This window comes from Caretta caretta, chromosome 3, assembly GCF_965140235.1.
Source record: "Caretta caretta isolate rCarCar2 chromosome 3, rCarCar1.hap1, whole genome shotgun sequence".
Taxonomy (NCBI): domain Eukaryota; kingdom Metazoa; phylum Chordata; order Testudines; family Cheloniidae; genus Caretta; species Caretta caretta.
The window spans coordinates 104,986,105-105,012,738 of NC_134208.1; the positions used below are offsets into that span (position 1 = coordinate 104,986,105).

Sequence of the window (26,634 nt, forward strand, 5' to 3'; positions counted from 1 at the left end):
GTTGATTTTTATTTTTTTTTGTATACCTTTCCTATTGGCAAAAGAGATGTGGAGAAGGTGGTGCCTTGCCTTCAACTGTGATGTCACTTTACATAACCACAGCCTTCTTTGTCCATTATTCCAGAGGCTTTCACTGGTCTCTGAGTTGTGAAGACTTTGATAGTTGTTTCAATAAATTTCATTTGTTATTTATGGAACAGTTTTGTGTGATCGCTTTATTTTTCTTCAACTAATGCAGAGAAACAGTGATTTGTATGCGGATCTGTTCCAGCCTTTAAACTAACATCTTACAGACCTCACAAGGAGCATACTGTTGACAGTTAAGTTTTGTTGTACCATGCAGTTTGTTTGCACGTAGGAAATAACTTAGCAGTTTTGCAGTGGCTCTAGAGTGTTATGACAGTGTTGGGTAAATCAAGATCTGTAACACACACCAACACAGAAGCAACAATTTAATGCAAAAAGTGGTGAAGGTGTGAAGAAGCTACTCTTTCCATATCTCTCCCTTTTTCTCTGTGACTTTGTGTTGGATCAGAACAAGTAAAGTAAAAATGGCTCAACTGTGTGAAAACTGTGTGAAGTTGCTTCAGGACTTTGTGTCCCTTGTGAAGAGGATGTCCTCAAGTCTGATACAGAACATTAAGGAATATTTGATTCTGATAAGTGAATGCTCCTGCCTAAAACGAAAGAGCTCTGAAGCCAGACAGCTATACAAACCTGTCCTTCAGCCACATGAAAAGGAGATGGTGCAAGAATTTCTACAGCACATTGAAACAGGTGAGGGGCAGTTATTTGGGGTGATATTTTTCTATATAATGACAATGGACTACTGATGAAACTGCTGTTTGTTCCAACTTGGGTTTGTGCAGTTCAGTGCTGTGGTACAGGGATAAAGCTACAGTGCTTTTCCTGCTATATTTGGGAAACTGAGGGTTCAAGTAGCATAATAAAGAGCTGCATCAAAATGATCAATAACTTTCCACTGTGACAGAGCTACAAATGCATAGGGTGACCAGACAGCAAATGTGAAAAATCGGGACGGGGGTGGGGGGGGGGTAATACGAGTCTATCTAAGAAAAAGACCCAAAAATCAGCACTGTCCCTATAAAGTCAGGACATCTGATCACCCTACAAATGCATAACCTGATTTGTACACAAAAAACATATTTCATAATTCAAAGTCTTCTAGAAATTAAGACTAAAGTTTATCTGGTTAGTGGGAGGGATCTGAATCTTTGCCTTGTCTCCCCTTCCCATTTATTGGAGTTACAGTGCTAGAAACAGAATGATCCAGTTGTTTGATCACACAACTACAAATTAAGTCTATGTATGTGACAGGATTTTAGAGGATGCTAGCGTTAGATAAAACTGTACTGCTTTCGTACTCACAGAATATATTCATTTAACAGATCCACTTTATTCAGTTAGATTCACGTTAATTTTCTCATATGCTTACCACATAATCTTTGTCATCACATACTTTATCTGATTTATTCATTTACCAGCTAGTCATCTCAATGAGGGTCTCTGTGTTTTTATGTACAGGAGTTGGATTTGTGCACTAAAATATTCTTATAAGAATTATCCTTTATCAGAATATATTCATTCCTACCCCTCTGCCCTGAATTTGTTTCTGAGCTTGTTGTGCTCCTACGAAACAACATAAAAGCAGCCTGATTCTGGGAGGACACTTTGTGTGTGGTGTTGAAGTGGCTCAACTTTCAGTGGAACTTGAGGGCCCTCTGCACCGAATGGGATCAGGCCCACAAAGCATAGTTTCCACTCATCTTGATAGACGGGGATAAAAGGAGGAGGCTGTTTTGTTGAGACAATAGGCATATATGCTCAATATGAAGACAAGCAGTATTGAATGCAAGAAAGACTGCAGGGATCATCCAATCTTTATGAGATAAATGTTGAGGGGAAGGCAAGGATCTAAAGGATCCAAACCTCTCTTTGTATTTTTATGTCAATGCACCTAATACAGAAATAAGGTAGGGTTACTCATAGACAATAGCAGCTATATATATAGTGGGAATGGTTCCTGGGGCGATGCATTGCCTATCTGTCCACATTTTCAAAAATTCACTGCACTTTTTAAAATCTCCTGGCCAATGTGGACACAAAGAGAGAAGAGAAGGATGCAAGTACAGCTTCTTATCAATCATTAATAAAATAATGTCTATTACTAGTCTTCTTTAGCAGTACCAAGCTGCTTGAGATTTATCATGACATTCCATTTGTCACAGAAAAGGAAAATAGTGTTAGAACCCCCAAAATATGGGTGATCCCAGTTCCTTGTCTAAAACTTTAGGTATACAGTCTTTACATGGAAAGGCCTCTCCTGACCCCAAAATGAGAGGGAAAGTGCAGGCTATCTGTGCAGTCAGGCTGCAGCAGCAGCTACTGCAATCTATTGGTTGCAGTAGTGTCCATAGACTACTGTGCCCCATCTGCACTGGGGATTTAGCTGGTGGGATCTTAACCCTTTGTGGACCCATTAGCCATACTCCTGCTTACTCACAACGCCTGGAATGTGTTCCAGCAGAGTGCGACATCACAGAGTATGCGGGGATGGGAAACAGAGTGAGAAATTCATCAGTACAGTGCATTATTGTGCCTCTATATGCGTTAGGAAGTGATAGAAAATAAGCTTATGATAAAGGTGACTTGAACGCTTTTAACATGCATGCTATTTCCCACTAGTTATTTCACTAAGATTTTATAGAGTCAAATACCCATTTATATATATCAGAATGAAACTAGCATATCTGAGAGCACAGCTAGGCTCATAGAGTATAAATGGTCTCAGCCAGTGATTAGGGAGGCATAAAGTCCTGTATTTTTTGAACAACAAAGTCAGCTGGGATACTGCTTTCTTTCAAAAGACCAACCAGCTCTTAAGGGAATAAAAATATTGAGAGAGATTGGATAGATTATTTTTGAGAAAATACATAAATCACCTAAAGTTAGAGGTTGCTATTATTGTCAGGGTTATTTTGTACTGAAGTCTCCTACTAAATCATCTTTAGGAATAGACCAAGCATGGAATATTTCAGCTCAAAGAGCTAAAAGACAAAGGATGATTTATTATGAAATTTGCATTAACTGCTGTGACTATAACAACGCTCCCTTGTTCTTTTTGGTGCCGTATATTAATCCCTTGTTTGAAAGATGCTATCTTTGCTTCAGCAATGGACTAACACCACAAACAAAGATTATTGCAACACCTTTGTTTGAGCCAGCAGCTAGAAAGGCTCATGATTCTTAACACTGGCCTTAATTAGCTATTTGAGCAGAAAAGCAGCCACAAATATGGTCCAACTGATATTCAAATACTGTATCTGTAATATGACTGCACATATCTGTGATGACTTGTTTCTCTACAAAGGCCACCATGCAAATAACTTTGATTTGCATCAGGTGAGCGTTGTTGCTTCTTGTTTCTTTTTTATATTCTTACTGAGAGTCACAAGTAGTGACTGGGCCATCTGTGATGGTCCAGAGAAGTAGCAGCCTTGATTGTGGACTGTAGCTGAGTTGAGAAGGGGCAAAGGTGGCTCACGTTACCAGTGTCTACTGTTTTTTTGGAGGGAGTTGAGGATTGGAGCAGTCCTTAATGTAAGCTACAGCAGCATACTAAGCCTGGGTCTACACTAAGGGGTTAGGTTGAATTTAGCTGAGTTAGGTTGATTTTAAAATGAATGCGCCTACACAACCAACCCCGTTCTGTCGACCTAAAGGGCTCTTAAAATCGACTTCTGTACTCTGCCCCGGCGAGGGGAGTCGCGCTAAAATTGACCGTGCTGGGTCGAATTTGGGGTGGTGCAGACACAGTTCGACAGTATTGGCCTCTGGGAGCTATCCCAGAGTGCTCCAATGTGACTGCTCTGGACAGCACTTTGAACTCTGATGCACTAGCCAGGTACACAGGAAAAGCCCTGGGAAATTTTGAATTTCATTTCCTGTTTGGTCAGCGTGGCGAGCTCAGCAGTACAGGTGACCATGCAGTCCCCCCAGAATCGCAAACGAGCTCCAGCATGGACCGAAACGGAGACACTAGATTTGATTGCTGAATGGGGAGAAAAATCTTTGCAGGCCAAACTCCGATCAAAAAGAAGAAATGCTAATATATATACACATGCCAAAATCGCACAGCGCATGGTAGAGAGAGGCTACAACAGGGATACACAGCAGTGCCGCGTGAAAGTTAAGGAGCTCAGGCAAGCCTACCAAAAGACAAAGGAGGCAAATGGTCGCTCTGGGTCACAGCCCCATACATGCCACTTCTATGATCAGCTGCATAGCATTCTAGGGGGGGACCCTACCACTACCCCACCACTGTCCGTGGACACCTGCAAGGGGGGAGTCTCATGCAACACGGAGGAGGATTTTGTGGATGAGATAGAGGAGGAGAAGATTGTGCAGCAGGCAAGCAGTGAATCCTTTCTCCCCAGCAGCCAGGACCTTTTCATCACCCTGGAGCCAATCCCCGACCCTGAAGCCGGAGAAGGCACCTCTGGTGGGTGCACATTTGTAACTACAGTACAGGGTTTAAAAGCAATTGTGTTTAATGTTTGATTTGCCCTGAAGACTTGGGATACATTCGCGGCCAGTACAGCTACCGGAAAACTCTGTTAACGTGTCTGGGGATGGAGCGGGAATCCTCTGGGGACATCTCCATGAAGCTCCTGGAGGTACTCTACTTTGCAGAAGGTTTCTGCAGAGGGCTGCCTTATTTCATCCTTCATAGTAGGACACTTTACCACGCCAAGCCAGTAGCAAGTAGTCTGGAATCATTGCATTACAAAGCATGGCAGCGAATGGTCCTGGGTTTTGGTCGTATTAAAGCAACATTTGGTCTATATCTTTCTGTGTTAGCCTCAGGAGAGGATATAATTCATAGTCACCTGGTTGAAATAGGGGAATTTTTGTAAAGGAACAGTAAAAGGACCCTGTTCATGCTGGGCTGTTTGCGTTTGGCTAAAATGGATCATCCCAGAGAATAGTCACGCGGTGGGACGGGGTGAGGTGTGTGCTGCACATCCACCTGAAAGCCGCAGCCACTCCTTTTAAATGTGAAACCCAACCAGCATCGCTTGCTATGGGAAAGGAGGGCGCTGCAGTTTGAAACCATTCCCACATGTTATGAAAGGGTAAGAAGCCAACCCCACATTCCCTTTGGCTTACCATGGCTGCCTGGAAACTGAATTCTGTTGCCCAGCATGTGTGATGTGTCACCATACCGGCAGGCGCTCAATATAAAAGGCAAAATGCGACCTTGTACCTAAAGCACATGTGCTGTCTGCTGTGAATTGCTTGATTCACTGTGAAAAAGTCTCCCTTTTGTTCTCAGAAATGTATCATCTTAAATTTTACTCTCCCTTTTTATCCCCCCGCAGGGGCAAATGTTTCTATGCTCCCCCTATCATCTTCGTCCCTGAGGTTATAGCAGATTAGAAGGCAAAAAAACCACACTCATGCTGACATGTTTTCCGAGCTCATGGAGTCCTCCCGCACTGATAGGGCACAGCTTAACGCATGGAGGCATTCAGTGGCAGAGGTCAGGAAAGCATTAAGTGACCGCAATGAGCAGAGGCAGGAGGTGATGCTGAGGCTAACGGGGGAGCAAACGGACATGATGAGGCATCTGGTAGAGCTGCAGGAAAGCCAACAAGAGCAGAGACCCCCTGCTGCATCCATTGTATAACCGCCTGCCCTCCTCTCCAAGTTCCATATCCTCCTCACCCAGACGCCCAAGAACGTGTCAGGGAGGCTCCGGGCACCAGCCACTCCACTCCAAAGGATGTCCCAAGCAACAGAAGGCTCTCATTCAAACAGTTTTGATTTGTAGTGTGGCTACAATAAGCAATGTGCCCTTGTCCTTCCCTCCTCCCCCACACCATACCATCCGGGCTACCTTGTCAGTTATCTCACCTTTTTTTTTAATTAATAAAGAAAGAATGCATGGTTTCAAAACAATAGTTACTTTATTTTCTTTGCCAGCTGTGACTGAAGGGGGGAGGGTGGTTGACTCACAGGGAATTAAAATAAAAATAGGAGGCGGGTTTGCAGCAAGGAGAAACACACACAACTGTCACACCATAGCCTGGCCAGTCATGAAACTGGTTTTCAAAGCCTCTCTGATGCGCAGTGTGCCTAGCTGTGCTCTTCTAATCACCCTGGTGTCTAGCTGCTCAAAATTGGCCGCCAGGCGATTTGCAACCTCCCACCCCACCATAAATGTCTCCCCCTTACTCTCACATATATTATGGAGCACACAACAAGCAGCAGTAACAATGGGAATGTTGGTTGCGCTGAGGTCTAACCTAGTCAGAAAACAGTGCCAGCGAGGTTTTAAACGTCCAAAGGCACATTCTACCACCATTCTGCACTTGCCCAGCCTATAGTTGAACTGCTCCTTACTACTGTCCAGGCTGCCTGTATACGGCTTCATGAGCCATGGGAGCAAGGGGTAGGCTGGGTCCCCAAGAATAACTATTGGCATTTCAACATCCCCAGTGGTAATTTTCTGGTCTGGGAAATAAGTCCCTTCTTGCAGCTGCTTGAACAGCCCAGAGTTCCTAAAGATGCGAGCGTCATGCACCTTTCCCAGCCATCCCACGCTGATATCGGTGAAACATCCCTTGTGATCCACCAGGGCTTTCAGCACCATTGAGAAGTACCCCTTGCGGTTTATGTACTGGTTGGCAAGATGGTCCGGTGCCAAGATAGGGATATGCATTCTGTATATCACCCCACCACAGTTAGGGAACTCCATTGCAGCAAAGCCATCCACTATGACCTGCACATTTTCCAGAGTCACTACCCTTGATAGCAGAATGTCAGTGATTGCATTGGCTACTTGGATCACAGCAGTCCCCACAGTAGATTTGCCCACTCCAAACTGGTTCCCGACTGACCGGTAGCAGTCTGGCGTTGCAAGCTTCCACAGTGGCTATTGCCACTTGCTTCTCAAGTGTCAGGGCAGCTCTCATCTTGGTATTCCTGCGCTTCAGGGCGGGGGAAAGCAACTCACAAAGTTCAAGGAAAGTGGCTTTACACATGTGAAAGTTTTGCAGCCACTGGGAATCATCCCAGACCTGCAACACTATGTGGTCCCACCAGTCTGTGCTTGTTTTCTGGGCCCAGAATCAGCGTTCCACTGTATCAACCAGCCCCACTGCCGCCATGATGTCACAGCCCATGCTTTCAGGAATGTCTGTGTCCATATCCTCCTCACAATCGTCCTCATGTTGGCGTCTCTTAGCCCACTTCTGCACATACTGCAGGATAATGCGCAAGGTGTTTACAATGCTCACAACAGCAGCAGTGAGCTGAGTGGGCTCCATGCTTGCCTTGCTATGGCGTCTGCATGGGTAACCCAGGAAAAAAGGCATGAAATGAGTGTCTGCAGTTGCTTTCATGGAGGGAGGGAGGGGAGACTGACGACATGTACTCAAAACCACCCATGACAATGTTTTTGCCCCATCAGGCATTGAGAGCTTAACCCAGAATTCCAATGGGCAGCAGAGGCTGCAGGAACTGTGGGATAGCTATCCACAGTGCACTGCTCCGTGAGTTGATGCTAGCCATGGTATTGAGGACGCACTCTGCCGACCTACTGCGCTTAGTGGGGACATACACAATAGACTGTATAAAATCAATTTCTAAAGATCGACTTCTATAAAATCGACCTAATTTCATAGTGTAGACATATCCTAAGTATCAATGCTCTCCAGCAGTGCAGAATAACCAGCGTGCATCATGCTTCTGCGACTTCTCCCATTACTTCCACTGCCCCATCCACTGAAAATGTATCTGATACTTTAGCCACATTATACCCAGTAATTAGCATTGGAGTTTAGCAGCTAAATTATTACATACTTTTTTGAATACTGGTATGCAAATTTTGCATTTTCTTAACTTTACATTTTGTGGCTCCTAGTGACTTTATGTTTAAAAATAGTTTATTCTGAATTTTCTTAGTTTAGAGAAGAAAAGGGGAACGTCCATAGAAAACTAGATTATATATTATTATGAGAGCTATAAGACGGTTTTCCATCTTCAGATCTTAACATGCTCTATAAAGTACCATTCCCTCCATTATACAAATAGGGAAACTGACGTACAGGGATAAGAGTGACTTGCCTAAAGTGCCCAGGAGTCTACTGGTGAAGCTAGGATGTGAACCCAGGTCTCTCAAGTCCTATTTCAGCTCTCTATCCTGTAGCCACTGTTTGTAGATGCTAGCCTGTGAATTGATAGGAAAGGTTTCATTTCACTACTTTTGTGCTATGAAATTGGATGTGGAGAGAGGATAGCTGATGCTGTTTCATGTTAGCTGCAATTGGTGGCTTTTATACTTTCACTCTTGTCATAACATGGAAACCACTTTCTTCATGTAGTTAATGACCTGCTTAGGAAGACTTTTCTTTTTTGTTTGAGCTGAACTCTGTGGTCCATTCCATTTACAAAACAGCACAGACATCTCTAGTTCCTCCTGTCTTAATTCCAGTTCTTCAAAACTGATGGCTCTTCCCTGGGTCAACTCCCTGCCTCTGTAGAATCCCACGGGATTAAATTTTTGGTTAGGTGCTCTTTCTGTCTTCTTCCCATTGGTCATCATATTTCTTTCTTTAACCTTAACTATCACCCATATTAATAATATACAGCTTTATTGGCAGCATTTTCTTTCTACCATAATTATTGCAACTCCCTTCTTTATGCCTGTCCAGGTGAAGGCTCATCCCTCCATAGGCCAGCATATGTAGAATTCAGTTGTGTGACTTCTCATGTGTACAAAAATGTGTGACCACATCATTCTTATACAGCTTCATTGGATTCCTATTCATCAGTTCAAAATTACCAAAATGTATAAAATTCCTTATGGCTTTTCTGTATTTCATAGATTAGCTCTCGTCTCTGCTCCCAGATCCCTGTTCCTCTAGCAGAGGCCTCCTCTCTGTCTCTCTATATAGTTACACCACCAATGATGTGAGAACATTTTACTTTTCAATTCCTGCAATCAAGGAAAACCTTCCTGTATCTGTCCACTTGGTTACTTCTCATTCTTTAAAAATCCAAGATAAAAACATGTCTTTCTCCCTTTTCCCCAACCCTTCTCTGTGCTGTTGCTTAATTCTGTACAGTGCTTTTATTATAGTCTTCGTCCCAAAGTGGCTATACAAAATATGCTGGTATTGCATTTATAAAATATGAGCCTTCTATTTCCATTAATGTGCACCTAGCAAGGCACAAAATGCTACTATCTCTACTCTTTTCTTTTGCAACATAAATACACCTTGACAGAGGGGCCAGTAGAGGTGTTGTTTTTTGTGTGACAGGGATAACCTTGTCTGGGATGATCAACCACGGAAAAATCTTTCAGATTATTTGTTGCAATACTACTTATCTGGAACATGCATGAATTTGCTTCAGATAATGCTAGTCTTAATTAGTATCACATTCTGCATACCTTCAGGTGGGCCCATCCTGATGATGCAGTTCACTAATGGTTGAACATTAACTATGGGTCAAATTCTAAGTCTTTATTCACAGCATGATAGTATCTTTGGGTAGAGGGGCCCCTCTGGGCATGGATTTCCTCCTTCACATGCAGAAGAAGGGACACCTATTTCTGCAGCAGTATTCTTTCCACCTCCCCTAGATGTCACAGAGGACTGTCTTCAGGTCCTAGGATCCATTGGTGTGTTAGGTGCAGAGAATGAGGGTTGGGAGGTGGTAGGGAGAAGTGGATAGGCTGGAGTTTCTCAGCACCCAGTAGAAACAGAGGAGAAAATTCAATATTCTCAGAAGCAGTTATATTACCTTTCTTGAGAAGCCTCTTCCTCTGTGATGGGATCCTTGAAGTGGAGACCTAGGGGCAGGCACCTGCTGAGGAGTCCTTAGCAGTGCAGCTTCTTTGATGCTAGGCAGCCAGGGCAGAGCTGCAGGGGGCCTAGAGCTGCTGTGGAGGCACAATACCTCTGCAGCTTTGATGAATTCCCAAGAGCCAACCTGTTCGAGTAGAACTGTGGTTTATGCTGTGGCTAAATCTTGCTGTCCTCACAGAATGACGTGAGGAAATTCCACAGGGAAACCTTGCAGTTTTCCTCCTTCCTTGGCTCTCTCTTGTAGGTTCTACCTCAAGAGGGGGTGATTCAGTCTTCAGATTCTAATCGGGCAAAACTCCCAAAGAAATGGGAGTTTTGACTTCATGGACTGAATAAAAACTGAGGGCCAAATTCTGTCTCACATGTCCTATTACAAATCCCACTGAGATCCGTGAGTCCGTATTTGAAAGCAGAATTTGGACCCGAGTACAGACTTCACATTTGATAATGAAGTTATGAAACTCATTCATTAGCCCGTGCAGCATAGCAAGATGTGTATTAAGGGCATTCTCCTATCCAGCGATACATAGACAACGGGGAGATTCAGCCACTCAACTTTCCAGCAGCAGAATTTAATCTTTAAAAGTTTTTTTTAATCTACAAATATTGGCTAATTTTTCCTTGTATAATGGTTGCTCATTAATAACCAAAATTAATAATAATCAATGCTTGTCTGAGGCCCAGTTACTTAATCCGGAAGGTAGGAGTTTTGTACACTTGAAGTGTCAACAGCTTCTAATGACTTGAATAAGTGGTTGGTTTATGTACTGAAGCATTAGAGTTTATATCCCTTCTAGCCTGCCTAAAATGGATGGTTCTGTAATCCATATAAATACTTAATCCTTTATTGCACTGTGCTAACCTCTTGGCTAAAACTATATCCTGAGGCAGTGGTTTCCACGAACTAAGAATGAACTTTTTAGAAATGTATTTTCTTTTCAGCAGTTTTTATTGCTGGGCATTTTTTTACTCTCCATTCCACTCCACTCCAGCCTTATAAAAATGGACTATAGTATTTTGCAAGAATGGTGCAAAACCATTACAGTTTGCATTAATTATGATATTGCAGTATTTGAGGTGGTAATTGTAGAACACTAATTTTATATTTAAGGGCAACCATCCTATTTGATGGCTGGTGGAAGTTGAGCGTGAGGCAAGTCCTATTACAGCTCATTTCTTCATTTCAATAGCCCCTTTTTCATAATACTAACAGGACACAATGAAAATACATTTAAAACCAAGAAAAGGAAATACTTTCATACAACATATACATAAGCTCCAGAACCTATGATCACAAGATATCATTTAACCAGGGGCATAGTAGATTCAAAAAAGCGTTTATAACAAGAACATCCACATTTACATTAGATGATAAAAGATGTATAAGGGATATAAATGGTCTTGCTTCCAACCACTAACTGCCAGTGGTTTGGAAGAAGCTTCTAGGGCAGATTATTCCAGGTCATCCACTACGCGGTTTATCAAACCTTCTTCTGAAGCATTTGATACTGGCCACTGTTGGAGATGTGATATCAGAGTAGACTTGCTGTAGACCATTCCAATATGCTAGTCCATATGTTTGTGTTTTGGGTTGCCGGCTGCTTTTAATCCCTGGGAATTCTGAACTCCTCATACACAAAACCTTTTCAGGATTAACTAAATCTGTGCTGTCATTGTACGTTCCGCAGGTTTTGAAATGTCTCCATTTGGAAAGGACTCCCTGGAAGCTCTGAGGACCTTAGCATTTTCAGAAAACCCTGATTTACAGCAGTCTGCTGCTCTATATTACTTGCATATGAGTCAGCACTGTAAGTAAGCTCCTTCCGGTGCATTTGAAGATTTTTATAAATATAACTAAATAACAAGTTTTTTCCGAAACTGTTAAGCTCTTTTATGAATTTAAGATCTTTTTTCAATCTCTTGTTGCAAAGGAAGTGCTGTCATAGTTTCATATGTGCAGAGTCACTTGTAGAACAAGTGACATCTGGTTTTATTATAGGCAGATGATACTGGTGCCTACCAGAGACATAAAGTCACCTTTATAACTATGACAATTCTGTAGAATTTCAACACAGCCTATATAGGATATGCGCATTACATTTGAATTGGATGTACTCTGAACTCCCCATAAGTTACACAGCATAGGCTATCGTGGGAGCAAGCAGAGGAAGTGTCCTATTAGGGCTATACTGTGGAACCCCAGGAGATGACAACCTAGAGGCCAGATGGTAGTGAAGATTCAGGAACAAGGCATTTGCAATAGCTCTTTGATGGAAGTTTTTGAGATGGTCCATGAGCAGGAATCAGTACACAACTGTCCAGCAGAGACCGTCCAGCTCGAAGTTGGATATTGAGGTTTCTCACATCAGACTTTATGTGAAAGGATTCAGGATTTTGAGTTGAGAAGTAACAGACAAAGTAGGGACAGTGGAGAGGAAGAGTGAGTAAATACTTTTTCTATAAGATGAGTATTCAACAGTTTGTACATCAGAAAATGGGTCAAATTCTCCCCTTGGCTACACATGTGCAACTCCCTTGATCCAATAAAGTTACGTAAGTAGAGAGTTTGGCCTGATGTCTTTACAGTATATGTTTCTTACGGCTGAAAAGCACACATAGTCATCCAAACTAGGATCTGATATGGGGCAGAGACACTCGTTTGGTAGCTAGACATTAACAGTAATTTCTGTTTCTCCCCTCCTTCCCCATGTTTGGCCAATAATATTTCTAAAATATCTGATTATTAAAAGTGCTAGTGAGCAGCTTGGCCTGATCTCCTTAATGACACTGGAATATAAATGCACAATATTTGACTATGGTAGCACCTCAGCCTGAAGGTACATGAAGAAATGACAAAGTGGAGAGACTTGTTCATTATTTCCTCATTTCTACAGTAAACACCCAGCTGCCTGCTGAGCATTTGGAACCCTATTATGCTTTACTGCAGTCCAGTGACATGGAGGTTCAGCAGATGTCTTCCTTGTCCCTCGTAAATTTTTTGCTGGAAGGAAACAGTGAGTAAATATCAAGAGATCTCTGCTCTTGGTGGAAACAGATTTCTCTGTTCACCAAGACCCAATTTATGTTTAGAGTACCAGTACTCACACTCGGCTTTCATCATGCCTGAGTGAGAACACTGCAGCTGTCTTTTCAGCAACAAATACAGTCTTAGAATCAAAGTCTGACTTTTAAATAATGCTTATTTTTTCTGTTACAGCTAGCTGGATCTTATTTTCTGCTTTGGGTGAAAAAGGAGATTTATTTTTTGAAAGATTCACTTATTTCTTTATAAAACAGGACTAGCTTCACTCCGGCTGGACCAGGGAGTTATAGATGACATTGCCCTACACCAGTAAAGCTCACTACACTCGATGGGTTAGCAGGGCAGGAATTTCATCTACATGGTGAGACAGGCAGTGCTACCACTGCTGCCCTCCCTTGGAGCCATACCAATGTAGACGTTCCATTACATTACCCTGCACCAGCAGAAGCCAGCATCAAGCTAGTATGAATCTAGCCCCTTATCTCTGGTGACTTGCTGTAAGTTATGGAGTGTCACTATTTGCGTATGAATAATAAAAATTATGGGCCTCAGATAGAATCTATAACAAGGATCTCTTACAATTTTTCATATATCTGAAGTCACTTTACAGGATAATACAGAGCCAGGTTTATATACAGTTATACAGTAGTAAAGAAATCTAAAAAAACTGATCACCTGAACTCTCAAATAAAACATTATATCCATGTGCATTTTGGTGCAATAAATTCCAATCTATTTCAATGCTAAATTCATTTTGCATAAAATAATATACAGACTCCAAAGGAATCCAAGAGAAGATATAATTTTTGCACCTATAAAGGATGTGTTAGCTAGTCACCATTTTATTTGTCTCTGAATAGTAAACAAAGAACTAGTTGTCCAAATGGGTTTACTTGAGCCAATTCTGGAGCTGCTCGAGTCAGGGGACTCTGCTGTCCAGTGCAACTCCTGTGCCTGCATAATGACTTTGGCTGTCTCAGGTCAGTACAATGTCTTTTTCCTTTATTTGCTGTAATGAACAAATTCAATTCATATGTCACAACACCTGCATGTGAAATAACCACTTGTAAGTAGAGTAGTCACATGATGCATCTGGAAGTTTCACTATTCACCCATGATAAAGTTAATCCATTTGACATCCAAAGTTAGTGCACTTCTGGAAGTTGCTCAGAGACTATGGTGATGTGGGTGGTATAAGAACTCAGTACCTAGAATACAACCTAGTTCTAACTAGTTCAAGATCTTAAAGGGTCTATCTGAGAAAAACTCATACAGTCATTTCCCTTTGAATAAAGCTCTTCATATAAGACTCTTACTGTGCTCTACAATCCTAAAATAAAATTAGCATGGAAGCACATTCAATCTTTAAGAGAATCATTTAAAATTTTAAAAAATTACTAAATTCTAAATCTAAGGATTCTGAGTTTAAGAACTGTAGTGCACCCTCCCTCATCTGGCAATAAGCTCCCAAGCAACGAAGGAAAGTGAAGCTGTCTATAAATATGACAGCAGATGATACCTAAGGAAGCTGAGATATCCAACAATTGCCAGCTTTAAAGAGTGGCCAGGAACATAAGCAGAAATGAAATCCATTAAGAAGAAAGAGAGCAAAAGGTCAGTTCTTTTCAAGGTCAGCATAGGATTTCTGAATGAAAGCGTATACATAACACCCTCTGAAGCCAAATTTGAAGTCCTCTGCAGATGCTCCAGGTTGTTGTTGTCGTTGTTTCCCGCCCCCAGCCATCTTAACAGTCAGTGGCTTGGAGTAATCAATCCTGGACATTACTTCACCTTTGAGCTAGAATTCTCCATTGATTTCAGTGACAGCATAATATGGCACAAGATTACTAACCAGGGGTAAAAAAAAAAATGGCAAAGATGGAGAACTAGATTGCAAAAGGGGTTGGCAACAAAGTGACTAATTTTTTATGTCCATGTGTGGAATGAATTTTGTTATGTGCACCAATATGGAGGTCATGTGTGGTGGGGGTGGGGCCAAGGGGTTCGGAGCATGGGAGGGGGCTCAGGGCTGGGGCAGAGGATTTTGGTGCAGGGGTTGAGGGCTCTGGCTGGGGGTGCGGGCTCTGAGGAGGGGCCGGGGATGAGAGGTTTGGGGGGGCAGGAGGGAGCTCTAGGCTGGGACAGAGGATTTGGGTGTGGGGGTTGAGGGCTCTGGCTGGGGGTGCGGTTCTGGAGTGGGGCTGGGGATGAGGGATTTGGGGTGCAGGCTGCCATGGGGCTGCGGCAGGGAGAGAGAACTGCCCCCAGCCCTCTCTTGCCACAGCAGCCCGGGGCCAGGGGAGAGTCTCTCCCTGGCCACAGCAGCTCTAGGGCCGGGGCCTAGGGTGACCACGTGTCCGGTTTTGGACCAGAATGCCCAATCAAAAAGGGATCCTGGGGCTCCAGTCAGCACCGCTGACCAGGCTGTTGACTGTCCACTTGGGGGTGGTGCCACACCACACAGTGGGGCTGGCAGGCTCCCTGCTAGCTGCCGTGCAGCTCCCTGGTTGGGAAACAGCTGGCATGTATGGCTCCTAGCCTTAGGGGCAGCCAGGGGGATCCACGTGCTGCCCCACCCCCCGCCCACAGGTGCAGCTCTCATTGGCTGGGTCAGGGCAGGGGAGAAACTAGCATGAGCATGACTTACGAGCACTCAGCAGGTGGATGTTGAGGGGTCATGTGGCGTGCACATCTTCCGCTGTTGCCTGGCCCTCTTCTCCTCGCGCTCCTCGTGGGTCTGGGCTCGAGCTGTGGCACGTGCCCTGCAGCAAACCACAGTCTGTCAGTTGCCCCATCACCGGCACCCAGGAGTTCGAGGTATGTGTATCCCCGTCTCCGAGTGTTGGGAATCAGGCTGTACTCCCATCCCCTCACTGCATCCCTCCCCATCCCAACCCGCCCGCATCCCTTCCCCCCGCCTCTGGGGTCTCAAGTTATTGGTCCAAATTCGTCTCTGGTGTAAGCCTATGAAGTCAATGAGCGTTATTAACACAGAAATCTTAGTTAGAAGGAAGCCTGGAAGTAGTAATAGGGTCTGACTATAGGTTCAAAGGAATCACAGTTCAAGAACCAAAAGGGGTGTATGAAAACACAGGAATATTGCCAAAGCAAGCAAAAGGGATAGAACGAGATGCACTGTACTAAGTGAAGGTAAAACAGCCAACAGTAACTCTAGCATAAACAATAGGCACAGGTAATGCAGAGCAGAGAGAATGTGAACTGAATGTTCACAGCAACAATTGAGGGAGACCTGAGCATTCATGTTAGACTGAGTAAGGTGAACATCTCACATGTTTTCCTTACAAAGGAGAGCCAGGTATAAAAATGGTTTTGATGATAAATCCAATTTTACAGAGTGTCTCTCTTTCTTTGTTGTCAATAATTGTGTGCACACATCTCTAGGAATTGTAGTGCCAAGAGAATTTTCAAGTGCACAGAAATGGTTTATATTGACAAACTGGAACTAAGAGATGTAGGTTGCAAGAAGAGTTCTTTAAATCCAGGAAGCTAACTGGAGGAAGCTATTAAGTCTTCAACACTGACTTGAAGAAACATCCGGATACTTAGTCCCTTTTTAAAAGCACAGTAAGTGGGGCCTGAGCAATGGTAGCAATAAAGGGACTGACATTACTCTGGTAAGCAGGTGGTCCAGAATAAAAACAGTCTATTCAGCTGCAGCTCTTATGGAGATTAGAATAAAAAATTAATTCTCTCTCAGTGGGATGCATATCTCTGTCCATCCCTATGATAAGATTAGCCACTTAGCTAGAGATCAGCTACAATGCATGAGTGATACCAGCACTGGAGTGGGGAGAGGAGAAGAGTGAGGAAAATGAGTTATATAAAAATGCATCCAGCAAGCTTACAGTTATAATATTCACCCAAGACTGCACAGCATCAGTTCAGTGGAGGAACTTAGTGAATGACCCTAGGGAAAAAAAACACGGCTTTCTTGGTTATGGGGTAATTATATCATAGGTATTTGCTATGGTCTTTCTAGCTTCCCATTACGAGAGATAACACACCAACCATTCTCAGCCAGGTGGGAGACTTCTAGATTAATTTCCTCATGCTACTCCTCTTCTGTCTAAATGATAACTAAAACAGCCTGAGTGATCGAGGGTCCAAGCACTGGCCAAGAACATTGAACACTCAGCCACTGAGCCATCATGGATTTGAGGCCCTTTCAAATCAAGAAACAAAGAGTTTTAAAAGGACAAAGCTTTAACAAAGCTTTAAAGAGACAAAGTTGTAACTGTGCATTGTGAATCTGATACAGTATTAATGCCATTGGTTTCTTAGGAAACCTCCCAGCAAGGAGGTTTGATTTGAAAAATTTCCCAAGGAGGGAAGAAAAGAGAAAAAGATTTTATAAAATTACCTTGTCCAGACATGAATTTCCTTCCCACATTGATAGACACAGCTCACACTGTAGTGTGTGAAAGAATGGAGGAGGAGGTAGTTTCAAAATTCCTAATCTGTTTAAATCTTTCTTTTGCTGAACTAATTAGAGCATATATCATGCCACACTATTTGTCATCAGGTAAAGCTACAGAAAAGAAATTTTGCTTCTACTGATTGAAGTGCAGAAAAAGCATATATGCACATCATACTGTAAAAGTATTTTTGGCCTCTTAAGCCTTTGGGTGAAATGGGACATAAAGAGTTGACCTCGTAACAAACTAATATCTAGCCTTCTGCAGGCCGTGTCCAAAGCAATACAAAGAACAGCTTCTCACCTAACTTTCTTGCCCCTTCCTCCATGAGGATTCACTTTGGGCTATCTAGTTCCAGACAGCCAAATTTTCTAATTAAGTTACACCTTGGGTTATTATTATTACATATCATTTGTATTGTGGTAGTGCCTAGGAGCCCTAGTCATGGACAAGGACCAGTGTGATTGGAGCTGTTCAAACAGAATAAAAAGATTGTCCCTCTCCCAATGAGAATGCAATCTAAGTATAAGATAAGAGACAGCAGATGAATGTAGACTGATGGGGGGAGTACAAGTAACAATGGAACAACATTGGTCAGTATGATAGGCAATAGTCTCAGCACAACAGTGGCCTAACTTATCAAGATTTTTATAGGCATTACAGCAAAGGAAAGTTATTATTCTCTCAAGACTGGGTTGAGGAAACATCGTACAAGGCCCAAAATATTTAGTGTATGAATATGAATTGATTAAATATACCATAAGACATAGCCATCAAAGTAGAATTTTTATAAACTAGTAATAAATGCCTTTCACTTTTAGAGTGTTGTAGCCATGTTGGTCCCAGGATATGAGAGAGACAAACTGTGTGAGGTAATATATTTTACTGGACCAACTTCTGTTGGTGAAAAAGACAAGACTTTGAGCTCCACGGACCTGAAGAAGAGCTCTGTGAAGCTCAAAAGCTTGTGTCTTTCACCAGCAGAAGTTAGTTCAATAAAAGATATTACGTCACCTACTTTGTCTCTCTCAAACGTTTATAGTGTTTTTCATCCAAGGACCTAAAAGTATTGTACAATCCTTTTTTAAAGCCTCGCCGTACTCCTGGTAGGTCAAGAACTTATTTTACAGACTGCTAAATATAAGTACAGTGAAACAGGGTTACCTTACTTAATTCCACTGATGGGGCTAAATTCTGTTCTCACGCCCTTATACATCATTGGTAAGGATTAGATTATGTCACAGAGGTCACTGAAGTAATGGATTCTGTGACTTCCACAGACTTCTGTGACATTTTCTGCCTTAGCCCCGTGGTGGTGGGGCTGGAGCTGTCAACTGTCAGTTGCCACAGGCAGCAGGGGGCCCCCACAGCTCCAAGCTGCCAGCCCTGGAGCTCCAAGAGAGTGAGCAGCAGGGACCCCACAGCCGTCTGCTGCTGCAGGCAGTGGGGAGACTTGTAAGTCCAAGTCCCCGCAGGTGAAGTACCCTGGAGCTCCGAGTCCCCTAGGGTGGCAGGTGCTGGACCCCTTCCCGCCCCCGTCTCCTGCCCCCCAGCAAGGCTCAGGCTCTCATTGCCCCTCCCTTGCACTTCAGGCATCCCCTGTCAGCCCTTCCCCCATTATTTTTAGTAAAAGTCACAGACAGGTTGCAGATTTCAGTGGATTTTTGTTTATTGCCCACAACCTATCTGTGACAAAATCTTAACCTTAAGCACTGGGGTGGCACAGATAATCCAAAGACAGAATTTGGTTCACTGTGTTTATCCTGATAAATTAATGAAATCCTACCTACAAACAGAATAAAGGTTTGTTTGCTAATATAATACTTACAAGATCATGAATACCTTGTTAGAGCACATCAGGATTATAAGGTAAATTTGAGACATTTAAAATTTCTGCAGTTAGCATCTCTCTTTTTGAGCTCATGGGATTCAGTCAGAGGATACTAAAGGACTTAGACAAATAGTAAAAATTCAGATAAAAATCCCAAATAAAGCTAGTTTTAGACTTCCTTTTCAGGGTTTATTAGATTAATGTGAAGACAGACTGAAAAGACAGTCTTCTTATTTCTCTCTCATGGTATGTTTTCCCCAGAGTCCAACCGAGAGGCCATCGGCTCAGCGGGAGTTATACCCTTGCTGGCACTTGCCAACTCCTATGATCCTAGAGTCCAACAAAATGCAGTTGGAGCTATTCACAACCTCACACGATCAGGTACTTTCAGGTTAATGATCTATCTACAAATTGGCAAAAACAACTGCCCTGTAGCTAATGGAAACTGAGTGTGGGGACACGACAATAAATGGACGTGTTTTCAGTGTTAAAAAAACAAAACAACCTAGAAACGACCTAATTTTATGAGGGATAAGATGGGATAACTTTGGAATCCTGATCACGTGTCATTTTCTTGATAAATTGTATTCATGATGATGACCTTGGCTGAGTCTCTAAATTCAAAAAGCTTGGCCTCTGGCAGCTAATACAGACCCACCTGTTAATAGGTTGTAATTAGCAAGGCCTTGATTATCAACACAGTTGAATCTGAGTGCAATCTATTAAGTCACCACTCAGGAAACTGACAAAAATCAGTTGTTTAAAAGTAGTGACCATTCTAGTAAAGGAGAACTGTACTCAGGACACTTCGGGGTGCTTCGAGGTAATCTCTTAAAATGGAAGATTACTTGATAATGGTGAATCATGGTTTAGGTTTTATTGTGTATCCCAAACCTGGTGTTGCAGGTGTATACATTAGGATAAACATTATGGGCCTGATCCTGTTTCATGGGATTATTCCCATGAACTTCAGTGGGAGCATGATTTGTCCCTCTATGTTAAAAGGCAATATTATTGTTCATTAATTCTCAAACAAAAACAATGGGAAAACATTATGTCAGAGGTCAAGCCCATGCACCAAAATACTACTACTGTGGCTGATCTGTCCCCTTTAGATGAGGTACTGGGGGAGGGTGAGAACTTTGCCTGTTGACTGTTACAATTGCACATTTTCAAAATATTGTTTAAAAAGATGTTTTATATGAAATAGACAGAAATGGCTTATACCAGTAGGTCTGATCTTTGCTTAGCACTTCTAGCAATTTTAATCTTTAACTTAAAATAAAACAAAAAAAAGAGGAAAAGCCTGCTCAGGTGGCTTTCAGGTCATTATGGCTAAAATGATTTTCCACTGCTGTTCTGCACTAGCTCCCATACAGACTTTGTCTTATTTGGAGTGTTAATTGCAAGTTACTCTCATTGGGGTAAATGTGGATGAACTTAAATCACTCAGCACTGCCCAATGGTGCCTTTTTCTCAGAAAGGGTTCACGATGGTGCATCCATTTGATTGTATTCTGGGGAGGGGGTGATCCTTCTGCTCCCTTTCACATACTAAAATTTGCCCTTTTTCTCACCTTGCAGAGCGGATCCAGCAAGTCCTGTGCAGGGAAGGAGCCCTCCCTGTCCTCATACTGATGTTAGAGTCTCCTGACTCAGAAGTACAGGTATAGTTAAAACAAGCCAGAACTTTTAAATAATAAAAGCAAATTATACAATCTAGGAGCAAGCATAACTATTAGAATTCAGGGTTCTGGGCGTAGAGGAAAGGAAGGAGAAATAAGAGACGCAAGGGGCTTTTGACTTTGTTTTGTTTTTACTTCAGTGAACCAATAAGTAATGGTGTCATAGTGAAATGCTGAATAGTTGTATAAACACTGCTTTGGGCATGCAACATAGGTCCAGCTATGATAGGAGAAAGCGAATATGAAAATACACACAAAGCTGTTGTGAAGATACAAGTCTTCTCTCTAGCAGAATCATAGATTTCATGTTTCCTGTTATCCTTTTGCAACAGAAAAAGTTAGTGGGGGATTATTAATTATTATGTTAATTATTAATTTTTTATTATTATATTAAGTGGCACTTAAGAACTCCAATCATGGACCAGGGCTCCATTGTGCTAGGCACTGTGTAAAAACTCAATTAGTTTATCATCTAAGTATAACACAAGAGACAATAGGGTGGTACAACAGACAGGGGGAACACAAGAAAACAATGAGACCATACAGGTCAGTAAGATAACCAAAGGTATCAGAATACCAGCTGCCTGTCAGTTGTCAGTTTTTTTTGTAGGTATCAGCTATACCTTTGAGGACATACATCAGACCAGTTACAGTTAAGCCTGGCTCTCTTTACTTGTACCTCCATATTTTTATTTTGCCTTTTAAAGTTTTCCAATATTTTAGATGTGTAATTTTAAAAATATTCTTGTAGTTGGTTGTGTGTATGGAGTGCATAGTCCACAATGGGGGGTTGTCCTACCTGCACACAATGGGTGATGTACATGAGCATCTCATGATTATGCACACCTATGAAGAGAGCTTTGTATTAAAATAATCTGGAGAAAGCCAACAACCAGAATCATGGACATTAAAGATGGATAGGACCTGTTACATCATCCAGTCTGTCTCCTGGTCTCTTACATATTTTTTTTAGTATTTCATCCAGTGCTGTTCTAGATATCCCAAGAGTTGGGACCTCTACAACTACTTTCCACACACATCCAGATTCACAGGTTTTTCCTGATACGCATCTTAATTATTCCCTTTCTCTATTTTATCCCATTACTCCAAATTATACCTTCCTGTATCTCACTAAATAAGCCTTGGTGATTACACCCTTCCAATATCTGCAAATGGTTATATACCATCCTCTGTAGTGCATACTGGGAGAGAGTCTCCCTTCTGACTGATCTATGCTTGATGTAGGAAAGGATGTAGGGTAGGAGGAGAGGGGCCAAGGTAAATTCAAGCCACACTTGTATGGCCCATTGTCAGGGCCCATTTGTATTATTTTTTTGTCCTCCTTGGCATCTGCTTATTTCAGTAATGTGTCTCTTACTCCTTCCTAAATTAGACAGACCAATGTTTATTGTTATCTATCCCTGCACTAGGAAGTGGAACTATCACAGACAATTTTCTTCTATACTAAGTCTCCGTGGACAGGAAACGAAAATAGTTCAAGTAGTAAAATAGCTCCAAAAACATTGTTTTCAATACAGTTTCAGAATTCTACTTTGAGCAATGGTGCAATTTCCTGGTGTGTACAAGGACTTGAGTTTAAGATTCTGCACATTGTTTTCAGTCCACAAGCCAATTTGAATTAATATTGTGTGAGTTGCTATTTCAATATCTTACTAAAATCTAAACATATTACATCTAAGGCATGCATCCTTCACCCACTTACTAGTAATTCTATCAAATTAGCTCCTACCAGTGCTAAAAATAAAAATGTAGCAGGACAAATGATAGCACTTGGTTTAATTTGCTAGCATATGGAAGCCCTCTTGGAGAAAGGGAGGCCAGCCATGGTATTCCTTGAAGGGATTTTGCTCATAACTGATGCTGTACTCATTTGCCAGTCATTTTGCTTTGGCAATGTATTCTCAACATCAGGAGGCTTGAACAGAAGGGCGGCAGTCAATATAATATAAGCCAGTGCCTTCCACAAGCTTCTGTCTTCCAGTCATGGAATGTCAGTTCAGACCTTCTGATCACATAATTGGTCCCAGTTATTGGGAAATACAGTCTGAGCATTAATACCCCATCTCCCCAATGTCACGTGTCAGGAATCTGTTTTGGAGCATCAAAGGTTGGATATGGTGAGGTTGCCCTTCTGTAACCCCCTCAGCAGTATTACTGCCCTTAAATTTCCTTACGCTCAAGGAGGTATTTGAAAGACAAGATGGAGCCCTTTTAAGACCCAAACATTATGGTGGAAGATTTTTTTCCTGATCACGAAGTGGAAACAACCAACAAAACAAGCGAAAGAAAAAGAAAAACCACAACAGGTTGCTCTGCCAACATGCATTAATTTCTCCTGGGAGAGAATTTCTCTGCACCTCCCTTTTTACATTATACAAACAGTTTGGGCCACATTTATCCCTTCTACAACTCTTTAGAGGCTGTACAAATTACCCGAGAGATTAATCTGGTCCATGGACACTAGTGACAGACAAAATATTTTTGCCATTCCTTCAGGGAGAGTCTCTATGATAAACTCACTTTGGGGCAGTAGAACATACTGCATCATTTGGCTTGAATATGGTTATTTTTTGCTTTGCTGAATGTGGCTGTACCTGTCTAGTCAGTCAGTGCAAGATGACTGCCTTCAGTAATGGCATTGATGCCTTTGGCAGGGGGTGGGGGGAATGCTTTTCTCCTGGGTGTGATCCCACTGATCTCTCTTGACATGTCAGCACAATCATTCAAAGCTAATAAAACAAAACAAGTGAGTATCTTCAAAGAGGAGTGCAGACTGGTATAGCCTCGCCCCATGAACAGTTCTATTGAATGTAGAATGCATGATTCCTGGAATTTTCCAGATGCCTGCCAAATACAGTCTCATATGGGGGTGAGGCAAACTTTTATATGTTGCAACAAAGCTCCGAGACATGCCTCTTCCAAGCTCTTCATCCCTGTTCTTTATGTCTACTTAACATAGGTACTGCTAGCCTCTCAAACTCTAATTTCTCATATAAGTAATTGCTAATGTCTTTAGTCTCAGATGAATATTTCTGCAAGGAAGCATAGCGTACATGTTAAAGCAAAGAACTGGGAGTTAGGAGGTTTCGGCTCTATTCCTAGCTTTGTTTGCAAGGACTGTTGAGGGTCTTGTATGGTGGATGCTATATAAATACGTTCCATCATGTCTAGCAGGAAACAAACTAACTAGCAGCTGCTCATGCTGCCATGGCCACTTTGCTAATTTTAGCACACTAGCTCAAGCAGAACTTGTGTGTGTGTCATTCTGGACTGGGAAGTGCCTGAACTACCCTTTTTGCAGAAATGACACCCCGAATGCTGAGATTTGCCAGTAGAAGGGGGGCCATTATGAGACTATATTTGTGGGTTCTGACAAAATATTTCTTCCCTGATTAAATCTAGATTATATCTTGTACCTTTATGGTCTTGCTTAGGGCTGTTAACTAGGCTCAGACGCCAGGGGTGTGGCCAGAAAAAAAGTGCCCTGCTTAGAGTAAGCTGTAATAGAATGGACAGAGGAATTTTTGTCTCATGAATGCTTTCCACAATATCTGCCCCAAAGGACATTAAGCTCACTTTCTGACTTTCTGTACACTTTGTTTCTTGAAAACAAAGAGACGTGTGTCCTGCACATGAAATTAGAAGCCACGAGCTTTTGCATTCTTATCCCAGCACTGCCACCAACTTCCTTTGTGGCTTTGGGCACATCACAATCTCGGTCTCAGTTTCTCTCCATTCCCCCAGTCAGCCAGATGTGAGTATTAATACCTACCTACCTACCTCAGAAAGGTGTTTTGGGGTTTAATCAATGTTTGTAAAACACCTTGAAGTTGAAAAGTACACACTTTTGTCAAATAAAAATCTAAGCCTTTCTCCTGTTGATTTTCACTGTATTGAACAAACACTGCCACAGTGACATCTTCTCTCCACCCCCTTCTCTGTTCTCGTCAGTATTATAGTTGTGCTGCTCTAAGCAATGTGGCAGCCAACTCTCAGCACCATGAAGCCATGTTGCGAGTTGGGGACAGATTCCTTCTGCGGACACTCATTTCTCTCCTGTCTTCATCTGTGGACAAGGTAAAGTGAAAAAGATATGGAAGGGAGGTGTGTTATTGTACAGCAGATTTGCTGATCATTTTCCTGAGGTTTCTTTAATTCTGTATGTTACACTCAGCGTGAAGAAGCTATGATGCAACTAGATTGCTTTACATTGTAATTAGGGAGCCCCAGGCAAACGCAGGGGAGGCTTTGAAACTGCACTTTACTACTGTAGATCCCATAGCATGCAACTGAGGCACTTTACTAGATGTGAGAATTTTATCACATTTCCGGCAAAGTTACAATTATTGATAGCACTTTGCTTTGAAGATGGAAACAAAGAGTCGGGCCTGAGCTGCAGAGTTCAGATCTGGAGCCAGGTGTTCCCAAACTTCAGGAGTGTTCACCTTCAGAGATTTGGTTTTGCTCATTATAAGAGTTACAGGCTGTCACAGACCATAGTCAGCACTCCTTCCTGGACACGCACTAGGACTTCTGTGAGAGGAATCCAAGCCTCTGCCACTCTGGGTCCCCAGAGTGTTTCAAGGTTCTAGGCTGGCAATTCTCAGGATTTATAAAATACGTTGGTAGGGCACTGAAAGTTAGCAGAAGGCATATAAGGGACATAAGACAATAGCTCTAAGTCAGCTTTGCCTTTTATCCCATCTCACCTTTGACATCTATCCCAGTCCAGCTACCACAATGTTCATGTCGCTGGTGATTACTTGGAAACATCTTACTTTCTTATACCAGAAGAATATTGATTTATTTCAGTGGAATACAGAGAAAAAGCAAAGCGAATAAATCCAGTGCATTCATATCTATATATCTAGGTGCTGGGACTTGGGGAGGGGGGTGCTGCCACACCCCGTGACTTTAAGTTGTTTCCATCATATAAAGGGTTTGCACTTTGCTTCAATGGTTCTCAGCACCTGCACTATACAAATTGTTCCATCACCCCGTCTTTTCAGTTCATTTGACATTCCTGAGATAGATCAACACTGAGAATGTACTGTTAGATTCTGGGCAGCATGTGGAAATCCACGTGACGCTAACCTGGTCGACATGAATGGGTACTGATCAACAGGTCTGTGTGGTGGGAAATGAAGCTGGTGTTAATTCATAACTGTATGTACTGGCCTTCAGCAACTGTTTTTGGAAAAGAAACCCCAGAATAAACACTTTGTAGACAGTGTTTATTGGTTTATTTTAGCCAACAGAATCAGTTACTGGAGTGCTCACTTTTTTCTTTTTATTGGTACAACCAGGTTTCAAGACAGGCATGTGTTTGTCTGAGGAACTTGGCCACAAGTGGTGAGTAATGTGTTTGGGAAAAACACTTTTCTTTTTTTCCCTCTCCCTCCCTCCCTCTCTCTGGGAGAGGGAGGGAGGGTTGGGGAAATTCCTGCTTGTTAGGAACCCAGTTATGGATGCCCTAACTGGGTGAAGTACAGGGCAAAGGGAGCCCCCTCCCCTCCAGCACACCTGTCTAGGAGAAACCTATAGTTTGTGGGGTTGTGCTAGCTAACCCTGACTTCAGTGCTCACAGGCCTGGAGATGAAATATCTGGCCAAGGTGTGGATAGAGAGAGAAAGATCCCTGTGTAACTAGCAACAGATCAGTACCTTCAGCTTTTTCAAGTGTAGCAAGTCCCACTGCTAGTTATGCTCCTACCAGCACACACA

The 26,634-nt window shown here is 42.4% G+C and overlaps 1 protein-coding gene across 1 annotated transcript in view; it reads left to right on the forward strand.

The window, feature by feature from the left end:
* The first annotated feature begins 479 nt into the window (after positions 1-479).
* Positions 480-26,634, forward strand: part of LOC125634140 (uncharacterized) — a 47,728-nt gene continuing 21,573 nt past the window's right edge. Inside the window, exons 1-8 of the mRNA XM_048844446.2 lie at positions 480-777; positions 11,585-11,704; positions 12,791-12,910; positions 13,800-13,919; positions 19,468-19,587; positions 20,790-20,872; positions 24,863-24,988; positions 26,218-26,263. Coding sequence (XP_048700403.2) covers positions 552-777; positions 11,585-11,704; positions 12,791-12,910; positions 13,800-13,919; positions 19,468-19,587; positions 20,790-20,872; positions 24,863-24,988; positions 26,218-26,263 — 961 coding nt within the window. The 5' untranslated portion in view covers positions 480-551. The remainder of the gene's footprint in view (positions 778-11,584; positions 11,705-12,790; positions 12,911-13,799; positions 13,920-19,467; positions 19,588-20,789; positions 20,873-24,862; positions 24,989-26,217; positions 26,264-26,634) is intronic.